Below are 13,958 nucleotides of genomic sequence, written 5' to 3' on the forward strand. Positions count from 1 at the left end.
AATAAAAAAGATGAAATTGTGTCCTTTGGGACAAAATGGATGGAACTGGAGGTGATTATGTTTAGGGAAATAAGGAAGAGATGAAAGACAACTATCAGATGGTTTTACTTATATGTGGAATCTAGAGATCTAATTTACATGAACTTGCCAATACAAAGAAACAAAAACAGAAGCAAACAAATTGTAGGACTTGTGAGAAATATGGTTCTAACCTTCTGAGAGGTGGAATAGTGAGGATACAGAACTTTGGTGGTGGGTATGATGTGGAACTATCCACTGTAATCATATAATCTTACAACAAACTCTTAACAAATAAAAAAATCACCCAGGATTCCCTCACAATTATTTCACTTGATAATTTCCTATCATCAAGTACCATAAACATTGTCAGTCTGCTCAATTCCAGTGGCATTTAAATTTTCTGATGTTCTCTTTAAATGAAGCCACATAAACTAAGGAAAAGTAAATCTAGGGGGAGGGAAGAAGGGTGCCCCTGATCTGCATCTCATAATAAAAGGCACAGAGTCTAACAGAATGATCCAATAAAGAAAAGTATAAGCATATGCTTGGTGTGCAAAAACTGAAATTGTACATTTGAAACTACAGAATAAAGATTCAACGGACCTTCACTGACTTCCACGTGTTCATTCTGAGGACAAATGGTCTCACTGATCGTTTCACATGGAAGTGGGACCTCATCCCTTATTATGCCTCCAGGCTGCTTCTGTGGAGTGCTATAAAGTTAAGGAAGAAGCACTTAGAAAGGCTGACTTCATGCCTCCTGGGTTTAATCCCCAGTGCCACCATCAGTCAGAGCTGAGCAGTGTGCTGATATCCCTACCTCTTTTTAATTAAAAATAAATAAATAAATAATAAATAAATAAATATCCAGTTAAAAAAAAAAGAAGAAAGGGTAGATAAAATAGTAGAATTTCTCAGACCAAACCTTGATTGATTTCAGAAACTACTGAGTCTACAAAATTAATGATGAGGGGCCAGGCAGTGACACAATCAATTAAGCACATATCCTACTAAGCATAAGGATCAGCATAAGGATCCAGGTTCAAGCTCCTGCTCCCCAACTGCAGAGGGGACATTTCATGAATGCTGAGGCAGGTTTGCAGGTATCTTTCTCTCTCCTTCTCTATCCCTTCTTTGCTCTCAATTTCTCTATCCTGTGAAATATAAATAAATAATATAGTAAATAACATAGAAAGGGGGAAAATGGCCACCAGGAGCAATGAATTCATAGTGCTGGCAGTGAGCCCCAGTCATAACCCTGGAGAAAAAGAAACGGAAAAAAAAAATAATGAAATACATCTGTACCTCAAATTCACAAAGAGAAAAAGCTTGATTATATGACACAATCTTCAACTTATATGATTACAGGGTGTTCAGGAACAAGTCGGGGTCTCTTAATGACATTAGTTGGTAACATCAACACAAAATCTGCCCTCAATGTGGATCAACAACAATAGAGAATGTTCCATCCACCAAAGGGAGGCTGGGCAATATACTCTATCTACCACTTGAAAGATGGGTCCTGAAATTGGGGCAGCTTGGAACGTTCCTGCTCATGACCATAGAATGTGAGCTTAAACCTAAAGGGATGCAGAGGTTACATAGGCTCCAAAGCTAAATATGGGCTCCAGATCACATCAAATTGGTGGGGTTTACAGTAAACAATATTTATATACCTTTCCATATTTGGGAGCTACTCACTACCATGATCCAGCTTTCTAGCCCTTTTTCCAACCATAACATCATCTCCCTAGACAATAACTTGGGTCCACATATTAGAGGTCAGATTCAGAAAAAACTAGTATAGTCATGGGCCCTTTGGAATATAACTAAAATAGGCCTATTAGCTATCTTCAAAATGGAGACTCCAAATCTTCATCTGAACTATTCCAACCTTCAGGTTCATGATTATTCAACAATTTTTTTGGCTTTATATGTTAACTCTTTTTTCAGACACAAGGTTACAGATGCTACCATGATTCCAACCAGAATTCCCTGGGCAGATGACCTCACCAATGTGTCCTGAAATTCCCCCCCACACACACACACAGGTTACCCAGAGCCCTGCCCCACTAGGAAAGAGAGAGGCAGGCTGGGAGTATGGATCCACCTGCCAGTACCCATGTTCAGCTGGGAAGCAATTACAGTAGCCAGACCTTCCACCTTCTGCACCCCATAATGACCCTGGGTCCATACTCCCAGAAGGTTAAAGAATAGGAAAGCTATCAGGGAAGGAAATGAGATACAGAGTTCTGGTGGTGTGAATTGTGTGGAGTTGTACGCCTTATCTTATGGTTTTGTCAGTGTTTCCTTTTAATAAATAAAAATTAAAAAAAAGGAAAAAGGGAGTTGTGCATTAGCACATCGGGTTAAGTGCACGTGGTGCAAAGCTCACAAGCCCTCAGCTCCCCACCTACAGGGGAGTCGCTTCACAGGCTGTGAAACACGTCTGCAAGTGTCTATCTTTCTCTCTCCCTCTCTGTCTTCCCCTCGTCTCTCCATTTCTCTCTGTTCTATCTAACAACGGTGACATCAATAACAACAATAACTACAACAACTATGAAAAACAACAAGGTCAACAAAAGGGAAAATAAATATAAAAAGGTTCTGACATTTACTTTAAATCAAACAATTACCTTAAAAATCCCAAATTGATGACTGTACTAATAACTTTGTTTACATTAATATTTATATTAGGATCTAGAAATTGTTTACTCTCACAGATGAGGAAATTGAGGGACAAAGAGATTTTGTTCAAAATCATTCAGGTACTAAATTCAGAAAAGGGATATGAATTCAAGTAGACTGTTTCCCCTAAGCTCAGGTTGGTTTTTTAAAATATTTATTTATTTACGATAGAAGCAAAGAGAAACTGAGAGGGATAGGGGAGAGAGAGAGGGAAATAGAGAGACACGTGCAGTCCTGTTTCACCACTTGTGATTCTTTCCCCTGCATGTGGGGACCAGGTACTTGAACCTGGATCCTTATGACTGTAATGTGTGTGCTCAAACAGGTGTGTCAAAACCCAGCACTAAGACCATGTTCTTATCTTGCTTTTACAGGTCTAAAAACATATGTTAACTATAGAAAAATAGTGACTATATAACAGAAAAACTTGGCTAATTCAATATGCTCAAGTTATCATCCTATGAATATGAAATGCTAATATTTCTCCTGTGATACCATGTGTCCTTTCTGTAGCATTTCCCCCTCAAAAATCTATGACTTTAATGTAATTATTCAAAAAGTCAGATCCACATTGAATACATTCTAGAAAATAAGTGCTAAAAGATATGAAGGCTCTAAATGACATGGGAAGATAGATAAATTACAGTGGATCAAGAGATACAAAAAAACACCAGAAGTGTGAAATCCTGGGTTAACTCTACAGAATAATAACAGTGTTGGTTGGTGGGCAGTAAGCAGCAGCACACAGGTTGAAAGCACGTATTATATTATCATGAGCAAGGACCCAGGTTCAGGTCCCTGGTACCCATATGAAGAGGAAAATCTTTACAACCAGTGAAGCAGTGCTGTAGGTTTCTCTCTCACTCTCCCTTTCTATCCACCCTTCCCCTCTCAATGTCTCTGTCCCACAAATTAAAAATAATAAATACATATATCTTAAAAATGTTAGTGAAAGGGGTCTGGCAGTGACACACTAGGTTAAGCACACATAGTACTACACAAGGAACTGCAAGGATGGGGCTTATTCCACAAGCAGTGAGGCAGGTCTGCAGGTGTTTATCTTTCTGTCCCTCTCTCTACCTTCCCATTCTCTCTCTCCATTTCTGTCTGTCCTGTGCAATAAAATGAAAAAAACAAGTTCACCAGGAACAGTGGATTCATAGTGCTGGCACAGAGCCCCAGCAATAACCCTAGAGGCAAACAAAAAGAAAGAAAAAGAAAAATATTAGTGAAAGGAACTTAAAATATAATGTGCAGTTTAGCACAAAAAAATACCAATGCTAATTCTTAGTTTTGATAAATGCATTTCACTTTCGGAAATATTAACTGGAGTAACAACTGAATCAATGCTATATGGGAATTCTTCATCTGATAATAGATAAATGGTTAAGGAAGTTGTAACATATATACAGAATATTATTACTCAGATGTAAAAAACATCATGAAGTGTTCTCTTTTGCCATATCATGGATGGAACTAGTAGGAAACAAGTTAAGAGAGATAAGCCAAGATGATGCCATGTACAGATGATACTTAAGAAGTAGGGCAATCCAGGTCCCAGATGCTACCATGATGCCAACCATACTTCCCCGGACAGACAACCCCACCAGTGTGTCCTGGAGCTCTGATTCCCTAGAACCCTGCTCCACTAGGGAAAGAGAGAGGCAGGCTGGGAGTATGGATTGAATTATCAGTGCCCATGTTCAGCAGGGAAGCGATTACAGAAGCCAGACCTTCCACCTTCTGCATCCCACAATGACCCTGGGTCCATACTCCCAGAGGGTTAAATAATAGGAAATCTATCAAGGGAGGGGATTAGATATGGAGTTCTGGTGGTGGAATTGTGTAAATTGTACCCCTTTTATTCTATGGTTTTCTCAATGTTCCCTTTTTATAAAATTTTAAAAAGGTGAAAAAAAAAGGATTAGAGAAGATGAAAAAGCAAAAAGAAAGTAGGGCAATAAAAAGTAGGGAAACTTAGGATGAAACTTGGGCTAGGTGAGGTACATTGCAGCAGCTGAAGAATGGGGGAATTGGGAGTAGAGGGATCAGGTCCTAGCACGTGATGGTAAAGAGACTGGCTTGGTGGCAGGAGCAGTATTCATGCATCTATTAGGTGTAGCTGAGAAACTGCATTCATCTACTACTCAGCAGTTAAAAAGATAAGATTTTTGGAACTAGGTGGTGGTGCACCTGATGAAGGGCACACATTACAGTGCACAAGGACCCAGATTCAAGTCTCTGGTTCCTACCTGCAGTGGGGAAGCTTCATGAGTGGTGAAGCAGGGCTGCAGGTGTCTCTCTGTCTCTCTTCCTCTCTCTCTTTCCTCCTTCTCTCTTAATTTCTGTTCCTATATAATAATAAATAAAATAAAAATATATTTTTAAAAATACATAGGCCATTTCTTTTAGAACAAATTGAAAGGAACTGGCAGTGATTGAGCTAAGTGAAGTAAGGAAGTAATGGGCAACTATTGAATGATTTACTCATACCTGGAATATAAATAAGTGCAGCCCATGAGTTTGAAAATATTACATTTAGACATAGTCAACCCATACCCATGACCTTGGAGGAACTATAGTGGCTACCACTGGGGGTATGGGAGGGATGGGCACAGAACTTTGGTGATGGGAGTGTTATAGAATTATACTCTCTCTCATTGTCTTATAATCTTGAAAATAAGTATTTAATAACTAATAAAAATATAATTAAATAAAGACTGAGAGAGCCACGTGGTGGCACACCTGGGTAAGCACACATATCAATGTGGGAAAGGGCCTGGATTTGAGGCCCCCTCCACCCAACCTTTTGCAGGAGGGACTCTGTGAGCAGTGAAGCAGGTCTTTGGGTATCTCTCTGTCAAATTCCCTGTCCTGTCAAATAAAACAGAAAGAAAAAAAATGGCTACTGGAAGTGGTGGAAGTGCTGGCTCAGCCCCAGTGAAGAAGCTGGAGTCAAAAAAACAAAAAAAAAAAAAAAAAAAAAAGGAAAGGAAAGAAAGAATAAAAGAAGGAAGAAAGAAAGGGATAAAGGAAAGAAACTGTACTCATACAACTGTTGTGTTAATCAGCATTTCCTCAATAAAATGGTGTGAGAAAAATGTAAAGAAGAATATAAATTTGCCACATAAGAGGGACAAAGGACAAGAAGCTTCCCCGGACAATAGGAAATTAAAAATCTGAAGAGTTGTCATAGAGCTGAGAAATCTAATCTGCTCTGCTTCTGGTTTACTGAGTACAACTGGGAATAAGATTTAAAACTAGTCAGAAACAAATTGCAATATTTTATATAAGACAGAATATTCCAGAGATGGATAGAAGAAGCCATGCAATAATAGATGGTTCTATACCAAAAAAGACAAAGCCAGGACTTGATGACTATTCTTCATTTTCTATACTATTCCTCAAAATATGGTGCAGAGACCAGAATTACCCATAGCCGTATCCCCTGGCAGCTGTTAGGAAATCAGAAAGGCAGCATCACCATCCCCAGATCCACTAAAGTAGAAATCACATTTACAAAAGGGTTTATTTATTTATTTATTTATTTGCCACCAGGCTTATCACTGAAGCTGGGTGTCTGTACTACCAATCCACCACTCCCAGGGGCAATTTTTTAATTTCCTTTTTTTTCATTTTTATTATGAAAGATATGACAGAGACAGAGAGAGAGAGAGAGACAGCAGATGGGTAGATAGAGAAAAAGAGACAGTTGCAGACCTGGTTCACCATTTGTAATGGAGACCCCATGCAAGTGGGGAGTAGGTCCTTATGCTTGGTTATATGTGCACTTAACTGGTGCACCACCGCTGGACCCCCCATCCACAGGAATTTTTAGGTCATTAGTAGGCACAATACAGTGTGAGAAGCACTGGTGCAGGACAAACTGAGCTGGAGACCATCGAAGCTATCTTCCAAACTTGACTTGTTATTATGTAGGATTCTAACAGGACTCATGGAGCCATAATCTTAGTTTAGCACTGAACAGTTTGACTTTTAAACTAATGTATAGAATGATGCAGATGATAACATAAAAGTGTGTGTGTGTGTGTGCGTGTGCATGTAAGCACTTTAGTGGAGGGGGCCAGGCAGTGGCACACCTAGTTGATCACACAAATTACAGTATGCAAGGACTTAGGTTCAAGCCTCTGTCGTTCCTGCCTGCAGGGGGGGTGAAGCCCTTCACAAGCGGTGAAGTAGGGCTTCAGGTGTCTCTGTGTCTCCTTCCCTGTGTCTCCCTCCCCTCTCAATTTCTCTGTCTCTATTCAATGATAATTAGATAAATTAAATAATAATAATATAAGAAAATAACACTTTAGTGGAGATTCTGAAACATATAAGACTTAGCTGTTATAAAGACCTACCAGCAACATTGCTGGTAACCAAATAATAGTTAACCAAATAATAGTTAACCAAATAATAGTTAATTCATTACATTTAATTTTGCTAGTGTCTTCTATTCATTACCAGCTTTGTGACTTTTCCCCCACATCTACATTTCTCAAAGCAAACCTGAAATTAATTAATGATGCTTCATGTACATGGAGAGAATTAAAATGCTTATTTAAAACAGTAGTAGGTTTGCAGGGACTTGATATGGCTCTACCATTATTTATGCAAATGTGAAGCACACATATATAATTGCTATGTAAAATGATATCACACAAAGGGTATAAGTTTCTTTCAAGTTTTATATTAATAATGTAAAACATCAGAAAAATACCTTCTATGCTTTTTAAGCCATATTTTTTGCATATAGGATAGACTGTCTTCTTTAAATTCAATCTTCAGTGGTTCTCTCCAAACTTTTAAATTTGTTTGTACTTCACATTCTTCTAATGACTCTACAAAAATAAACATAATCTGTATAATTAATGTGATCTCTCCCATAAATTTCCACATGTTCTCTCAAGATGTAGAATTCACCATTTTAAAGCAAATGTGCTTTGATATTTATCTCCATAATGAATGGCTTGAATTTAAATAAGGTAAATGTATAAAATGTTGGTGATGTATTAAATTACTGTGTAGATAGTTGTCTTCAGTAATCCCTTGAAATGAAGGAATATCGTGTTGTACAATACTAAGGAAGCTAATTGTTTTAAGAAATAGAGACCCAGAAACTAGGTTTATCATATATTCTATAAATGCACAACATAAAGGTAATATATTATAGATGCCGACAATAATATTTACACATTATGGGAAAAAGAAAATAAATGATTGAGAATGGCACCTACAAGAAGCAACTGTCCTCATAAATTTATGTATCCATGGCAATTTACTCTCAGAGACTTGAGTTGCTCATGAAATACATTAAAACTACTATTCAGAGCTACTTAAAATTTATGGGAAATTATGGGAAACACCACAGGGTACTCTGCCCCTACAAATATCCTCCCCTCCACAAATCAAACAAATCATGGGGGTGGTATTATAGAAAAAATATATAAGGAGGATGGAAAAGTATTTAACATATTCTAAAACTAGAGATTAGCTCCAACTTTCAACAATAAACCTTAATGACAAGCCCCTAAAAACAAATGATAATAATAGAAATAAACCAAAGGAACATGTCACCCATTCTTCTTCCCAAAGAGTACTTTAGAACTGAGTAACTGGGGAGTCAGGCGGTAGCGCAGCGGGTTAAGCACACGTGGTACAGAGCGCAAGAACCGACATAAGGATCCCAGTTCTACCCCCTGGCTCCCCACCTGCAGGGGAGTGGCTTCACAGGCTGTGAAGCAGGTCTGCAGGTGCCTATCTTTCCCTCTCCCTCTCTGTATTCCCCTCCTCTTTCCATTTCTCATTGTCCTATGTAACAATAATGATATCAATAACAACAACAATAACTACAACACCAATGAAAAACAACAAGGGCAACAAAAGGGAAAATAGATAAATAAATATAAAAAATTTAAAAAAAGAACTGAGTAACTGAAGGGAGAGCTAAGAAACAAGATCTGAAGTCATGGAAGATTAAAATAATAATAATAATAATAGTAATAAGGCAGGATTTAGGATGAGAGCAGTAAGTCACAGGAAAAGGGAGACCCTTCCATTCTGAGTACCCCTTTCTACTACAGGAAAAAATACTCTTGGACAAGAGAGCTAAAAGAAAAAGTAAGTACTTGTTTTGTTTTTTTTTATTAGGGGTTTTCTGTCTTAGTCCTAGAGATGTGCTTAAGAGGTAACTCCCATAAAAATGTTTGATGCTGGTAGGGAAGGAGTCAAACAACTGATCCCACTGGAAATTGAGATGGTGGCTATCCTTGGCTAATCTACTTACGAACAGGACAATAAATGGGTCATCTGGCAGATAGATGTGTGCTATTTTCTAAGTAGAAGGGTATTCTTCATTTTTAAAATACATTTGCAGATTAAGCTATGTTTACAACTGCTTATATGACAACAATTCTTTCATTGACAGAAATTAACAAAGGAAGAAAGGGAAAATATAAGGTGAAACTTTGATTGGGTATGTATTGCAACAAAGTAAATTAATCTGGGGGGAGGAAAGAGAAGTAGAGGGAGAGGCTATCACTGGGGATCCAGTGCCCAATGGAGAAGAATGGCCTGGCTGTGTGGTGGGAACGGTGTGCAGATACCTACCATGAAGAGATGAGAGAGAGGTGTCAACAACTGCCCTGTAAACTATTATCTTTCCAATATAATGATTTGGAAAAGAAATTTTAAAAAGTAAATCAAGAATATATGGATTTATGTGGCATGACTCCTTTAAAAAAGTCACCTACATTATTTAGTAGATGTTTCTTTCCTTATTTCTTTTTTTTTATTTAAAAAAATTTTATTTATAAGGAAACACTGACAAAAACCAAAGAATAAGAGGGACAACTCCACACAATTCCTACCACCAGAACTCCATATATGTTTATTATTATTATTTATTAGTGATTTAATTAACAAGATTGTAAGATAACAGGGATACAGTTCCATACAGTTCCCACCACAAGAATTCTACAACCCATTCCCCCTATTGGAAGCTTCCCTATTTATCACTCTGGGAGTATGGGCCAAAATTCTTTTTGGGGTGCTTACGGTGGGAGTTCTAGCTTCTGTAATTGCTTCTCTGCTGAACATGTTGGCAGGTGAATCCATACCCCAACCTGATTCTACCTTTCCCTCGTGGGGTAGTGTTCTGGGGAAGTGAGATTACAGGACACATTGGTGAGGTCATCTGCCCAGGGAAGTTAGGATGAAGTCATGGTACCATCTGCAACTTGGTGGCTGAAGCCTTGTTTCAGGTTCCTGGCAACCTTCTGGGATGAATTGTGTGAGATTTTCTATTGCTCATATTGACAAGTTTACAGGGATTTTCCTTAACAATGAAAAAGCTTGTGGACATAAGCCTGAGGTATTGATGAAGCATCCAAAGGGTCAATGAGGTTAAAGCAGAACAAGTCAACCAGAGAGGAAGGGAAAATGAGATCACAGAGATGATAATTCACTTCAGATCTTATAGAACATTCTAGGTTTTGTACCACATTGAGCATTCATCATGATTAACTCTTTGCTTCTGAGCCCTCAGTGACAGTGGATAGTGCTAGATCTCCATTTGAAACATGAACATTTTCATATAGGACAAAGAACTGTGTAAAGAAGACACTTCAACTTTACAAGATGTTTGTCAGCTGGAATTCAGACCCACTATCATCATAACATTCCACAAGATTATGATGCCATTGTCTTCTGAATAGTGCTGTACACGGTGATATCAGTAAATCCTATGTGTGTAAGATTATTGCTATACCTCTTTCATGAAAAGATAAGTGAATTGGCTTAATACAGTGCTGTGTGAGATACCATGACAATAAACAAATAAGATCTCTGCTAGTTGATCCACTATTAGCAAAGGGACAAATCTATATCTGAACTATCTTGCTTGTGTTTTCTCCCATGAAGATAAAACATTGCATCTTACATGATGAAAAGGGTCCAACAGAGGGATTCTATAATAATGACTTCCTGTTCACCAGAACTGTTGCCACACTATCAATCCAATGTTCAAGTATATCTTCTATACAATATTCAGATAATCATTTTTAGCTACATACTGCTAAAAGTAAGGACAGCTAATACAGTTCTAAAATGGCATAATGAAGGTACACTGTCATCCCTGTCACGTTAAATCAAATTATTTTTAATTCTCTTTACTGATAGAAATAGAAAACAATATGATAGTTCAGTGATCACTCAGTGATCACCAAACTACTGTTTTTGTGTGTGTGTGTGTAGATTTCCTGCAAGAGAGATATTTACATTTTTAATAGCTAAAAACAATGAAAAGAAAAATTGTGACATGCTAAAGTTAAAGAAAATTAAAATTTAGCATCCACAAATAATCATTTATCAAAATACAACCATATTCATTTATTTATGTATTTCCTAGATCTCTATATGCTCAAGAGTTAAGTACTTATGTACAGTAGTTGCTGAAATAAATTATCTACTTTCTTGCTCAAAGCCTACAATTTGTATTCTCTGGCTCTAAACAGAAAAAGTTCATCAACCTCGGTGGCCACAAATTCATAAACAATATTTTTTACACACACACACACACACACAGAGAGAGAGAGAGAGAGAGAGAGAGACACTATATTCAGAAAATGCTGCTGAGGGCTTTTCATCACCCTTTGATTAAGTTTACTAATTCATAGCCATCCCCCAAGACCACTGGATTTTGAAAATGACACATAAGTTCAATAAAACAAAGCAAAGATTGTCAACAAAATCTTGGCTAATCACATCCAATAACATATTAAGAGACTAACTAGGGAAGGCTGTCCACTTATACCACTTCTACTCAATATAATCCTAGAAGCCCTTGCCATCACAATCAGGCAAGAAAGGGAGATCAAATGAATCCAGGTTGAAAATAATGAAGTTATATTATCATTATTTGCAGATGATAATGCTGATATGTTGATATATCTAGAGGACCCCAAAACTTACCAAAAAACTACTGGAAATCATCAATAAATTCAGTAAAGTAGCATGTTACAAAATCGATACCCACAAGGTCTGGCTGGGGCAGTGGCTCCTCCTGTGGACTCACAAAATCGATACCCACAAATCTGTGGCATTTCTCTATACAAAGGATGGGCCAGAGGAAAGGGAACTGAAAGAAGCAATCCCCTTTACAACTAAACCCAAAAAGATAAAATATTCAGGAATAAATCTAACAAAGGGAAACTATAAGACATCACTGAAAGATATAAATTATGACACAAAGAAATGGAATAACATCCCATGCTCATGGATTGGAAGAATAAATTATCATTAAAATGGCAATTCAAGTTCAAACCCTGACATCACATGGGAATATGCTACTGTACTAGAGGAAGCTCTGGTGATGCAGTATCCCTCTCTCTGTATGGAAAAAAAAAAAAAAGACTACAAACCACAGTGCTGAAATAACAGAAGCACCAGACCCTGGCTCCATAATATTAAACAAAACAAAGAAACAATAATAATAATACTTTAAAACTTGAAGTATGGGAGTCGGGCTGTAGTGCAGCGGGCTAAGCGCAGGTGGCGCAAAGCACAAGGACTGGCATAAGGATCCCGGTTCGAACTCCGGCTCCCCACCTGCAGGGGAGTCGCTTCACAGTCGGTGAAGCAGGTCTGCAGGTGTCTATCTTTCTCTCCTCCTCTCTGTCTTCCCCTCCCTCTCTCCATTTCTCTCTGTCCTATCCAACAACGACAACAACAATAATAACTACAACAATAAAACAACAAGGGCAACAAAAGGGAATAAATAAATAAAATAAATATAAAAAAATTTTTTTAAAAAAACTTGAAGTACAAATAAAAGCACAGAAGCACAGAATAATCCACCTTCTGCACCCCATAAAGATCCTGGGTCCATACTCCCAGAGGGATAAAGAATAGGAGACTTGGGGGGGGGCAGGAGAGAGTTCTAGTGATGGTAATTGTGTGGAATTATACCCCTCTTATCCTATGGCCCTGTCAATATCTCCATTTTATAAATTTAAAAGAATTAAATAAAAATAATAAAATAGTTAATGAGAACTTTATTAAAGCACAAAGATATCTATCATGGGAAGATGAGAAGCTGTACCTATGGGTCGGCTATACTGTAAGCCATGTACCTCCTCTTACCAAAAAGTATATATAGATAGTGTCTATACAAGTCACTCTTCAAAATATGAATGAAACTGATGTGCCACAAAAAATGCAGGAAAATATTGAGAAATAAAGAGCATAACTTTGTAGAAACTCCAGTTCAAATGAGAAAATGATATATGTACATGCGCATTTAGAATTACACTCTGGGAAGTCTGGCAGTAGTGCACGCAGTAGAGACTCGCTACTGTGCAGGAGAATCTTTATGGACAGAGCTTCAAGAGCAGCGAACAGTGCTGCAATGTTTCTCTTTCTCTCTTTCTTCACCCTTTATCACCCTCTCTATTTATCTCTGGTTCTATCATTTAAAAGGGGGGGGGGATGCTTGGCAGGGTGGTGGAATAGTCATACAGGCACTGAGCCCCAGTGATAATCCTGGTGGCAAAGAAAAAAAAGGAATTACATTCTGCTATAAATGAAGAATTATCACTAAATACTTTCAGTGGAAAAGAAAATATAATGGGGGGCGGGTGGTGGCTCACTCGGTTAAGCACACAGAGTACAAAGTGCAAGGACCTGTGCAAGGATCCCAGTTTGAACCTCCCGCTCCTCACCTGCAGTGGGGACACTTCAGAAGCAGTGAAGTAGGTCTTCAAGTATCTATCTTTCTCTCTCCCTCTCTACTTCTCCTTCCTTTCTCAATCTCTCTCTGTCTTATTCAATAAAATGAAAAAAGTGGCTGTTGGGAGCAGTGGATTCATAGTGCCAGCACCAAGCCCCAGCTATAATCCTAGAGGCAAAAACAAACAAACAACAAAAAGCAATAACAAACAAAAGCCAAAATCAATACTGTCCACTAAAATATATTGTAGAAACTTACTATCAAATATTTGCTTTTCAATGAAAAATTCTTAGGATTCTCCAGAAGATTCTGAGTCATGAAATTAACAGCAGAATATATATATAACTTTCCCTGAAAAGTTACAGAGAGATTTAGAGCAAAGAAGCTTGAAACAGCTGTATCTTCAATGTCTAGAGTATGGGTAGAGGGCACCTCAAGGAAAAACAAAGAAGAAACAAGAATGTTTTCTTCATAAAAAAAGAAAAACATATATTCTTCCCCGAATGTACAGTGACCCCTT

The 13,958-nt window shown here is 37.8% G+C and overlaps 1 protein-coding gene across 8 annotated transcripts in view; it reads right to left on the reverse strand.

Annotated features, from left to right (window-relative positions):
- ZBBX (zinc finger B-box domain containing) overlaps positions 1-13,958 on the reverse strand; it is a 151,705-nt gene that overhangs the window by 59,557 nt on the left and 78,190 nt on the right. For 7 of the 8 annotated variants that reach the window (XM_060171903.1, XM_060171901.1, XM_060171902.1 and 4 more), the window contains 2 exons: positions 7,433-7,553; positions 625-734 (listed from right to left, as the gene is read on the reverse strand). The exons of the other annotated variant lie outside the window; for it this stretch is intronic. In XM_060171903.1, the coding sequence (XP_060027886.1) occupies positions 625-734; positions 7,433-7,553 (231 nt within the window). The remainder of the gene's footprint in view (positions 1-624; positions 735-7,432; positions 7,554-13,958) is intronic. 8 annotated transcript variants of the gene reach the window in all.

This window comes from Erinaceus europaeus, chromosome 14 (assembly GCF_950295315.1).
Source record: "Erinaceus europaeus chromosome 14, mEriEur2.1, whole genome shotgun sequence".
Lineage (NCBI taxonomy): Eukaryota > Metazoa > Chordata > Mammalia > Eulipotyphla > Erinaceidae > Erinaceus > Erinaceus europaeus.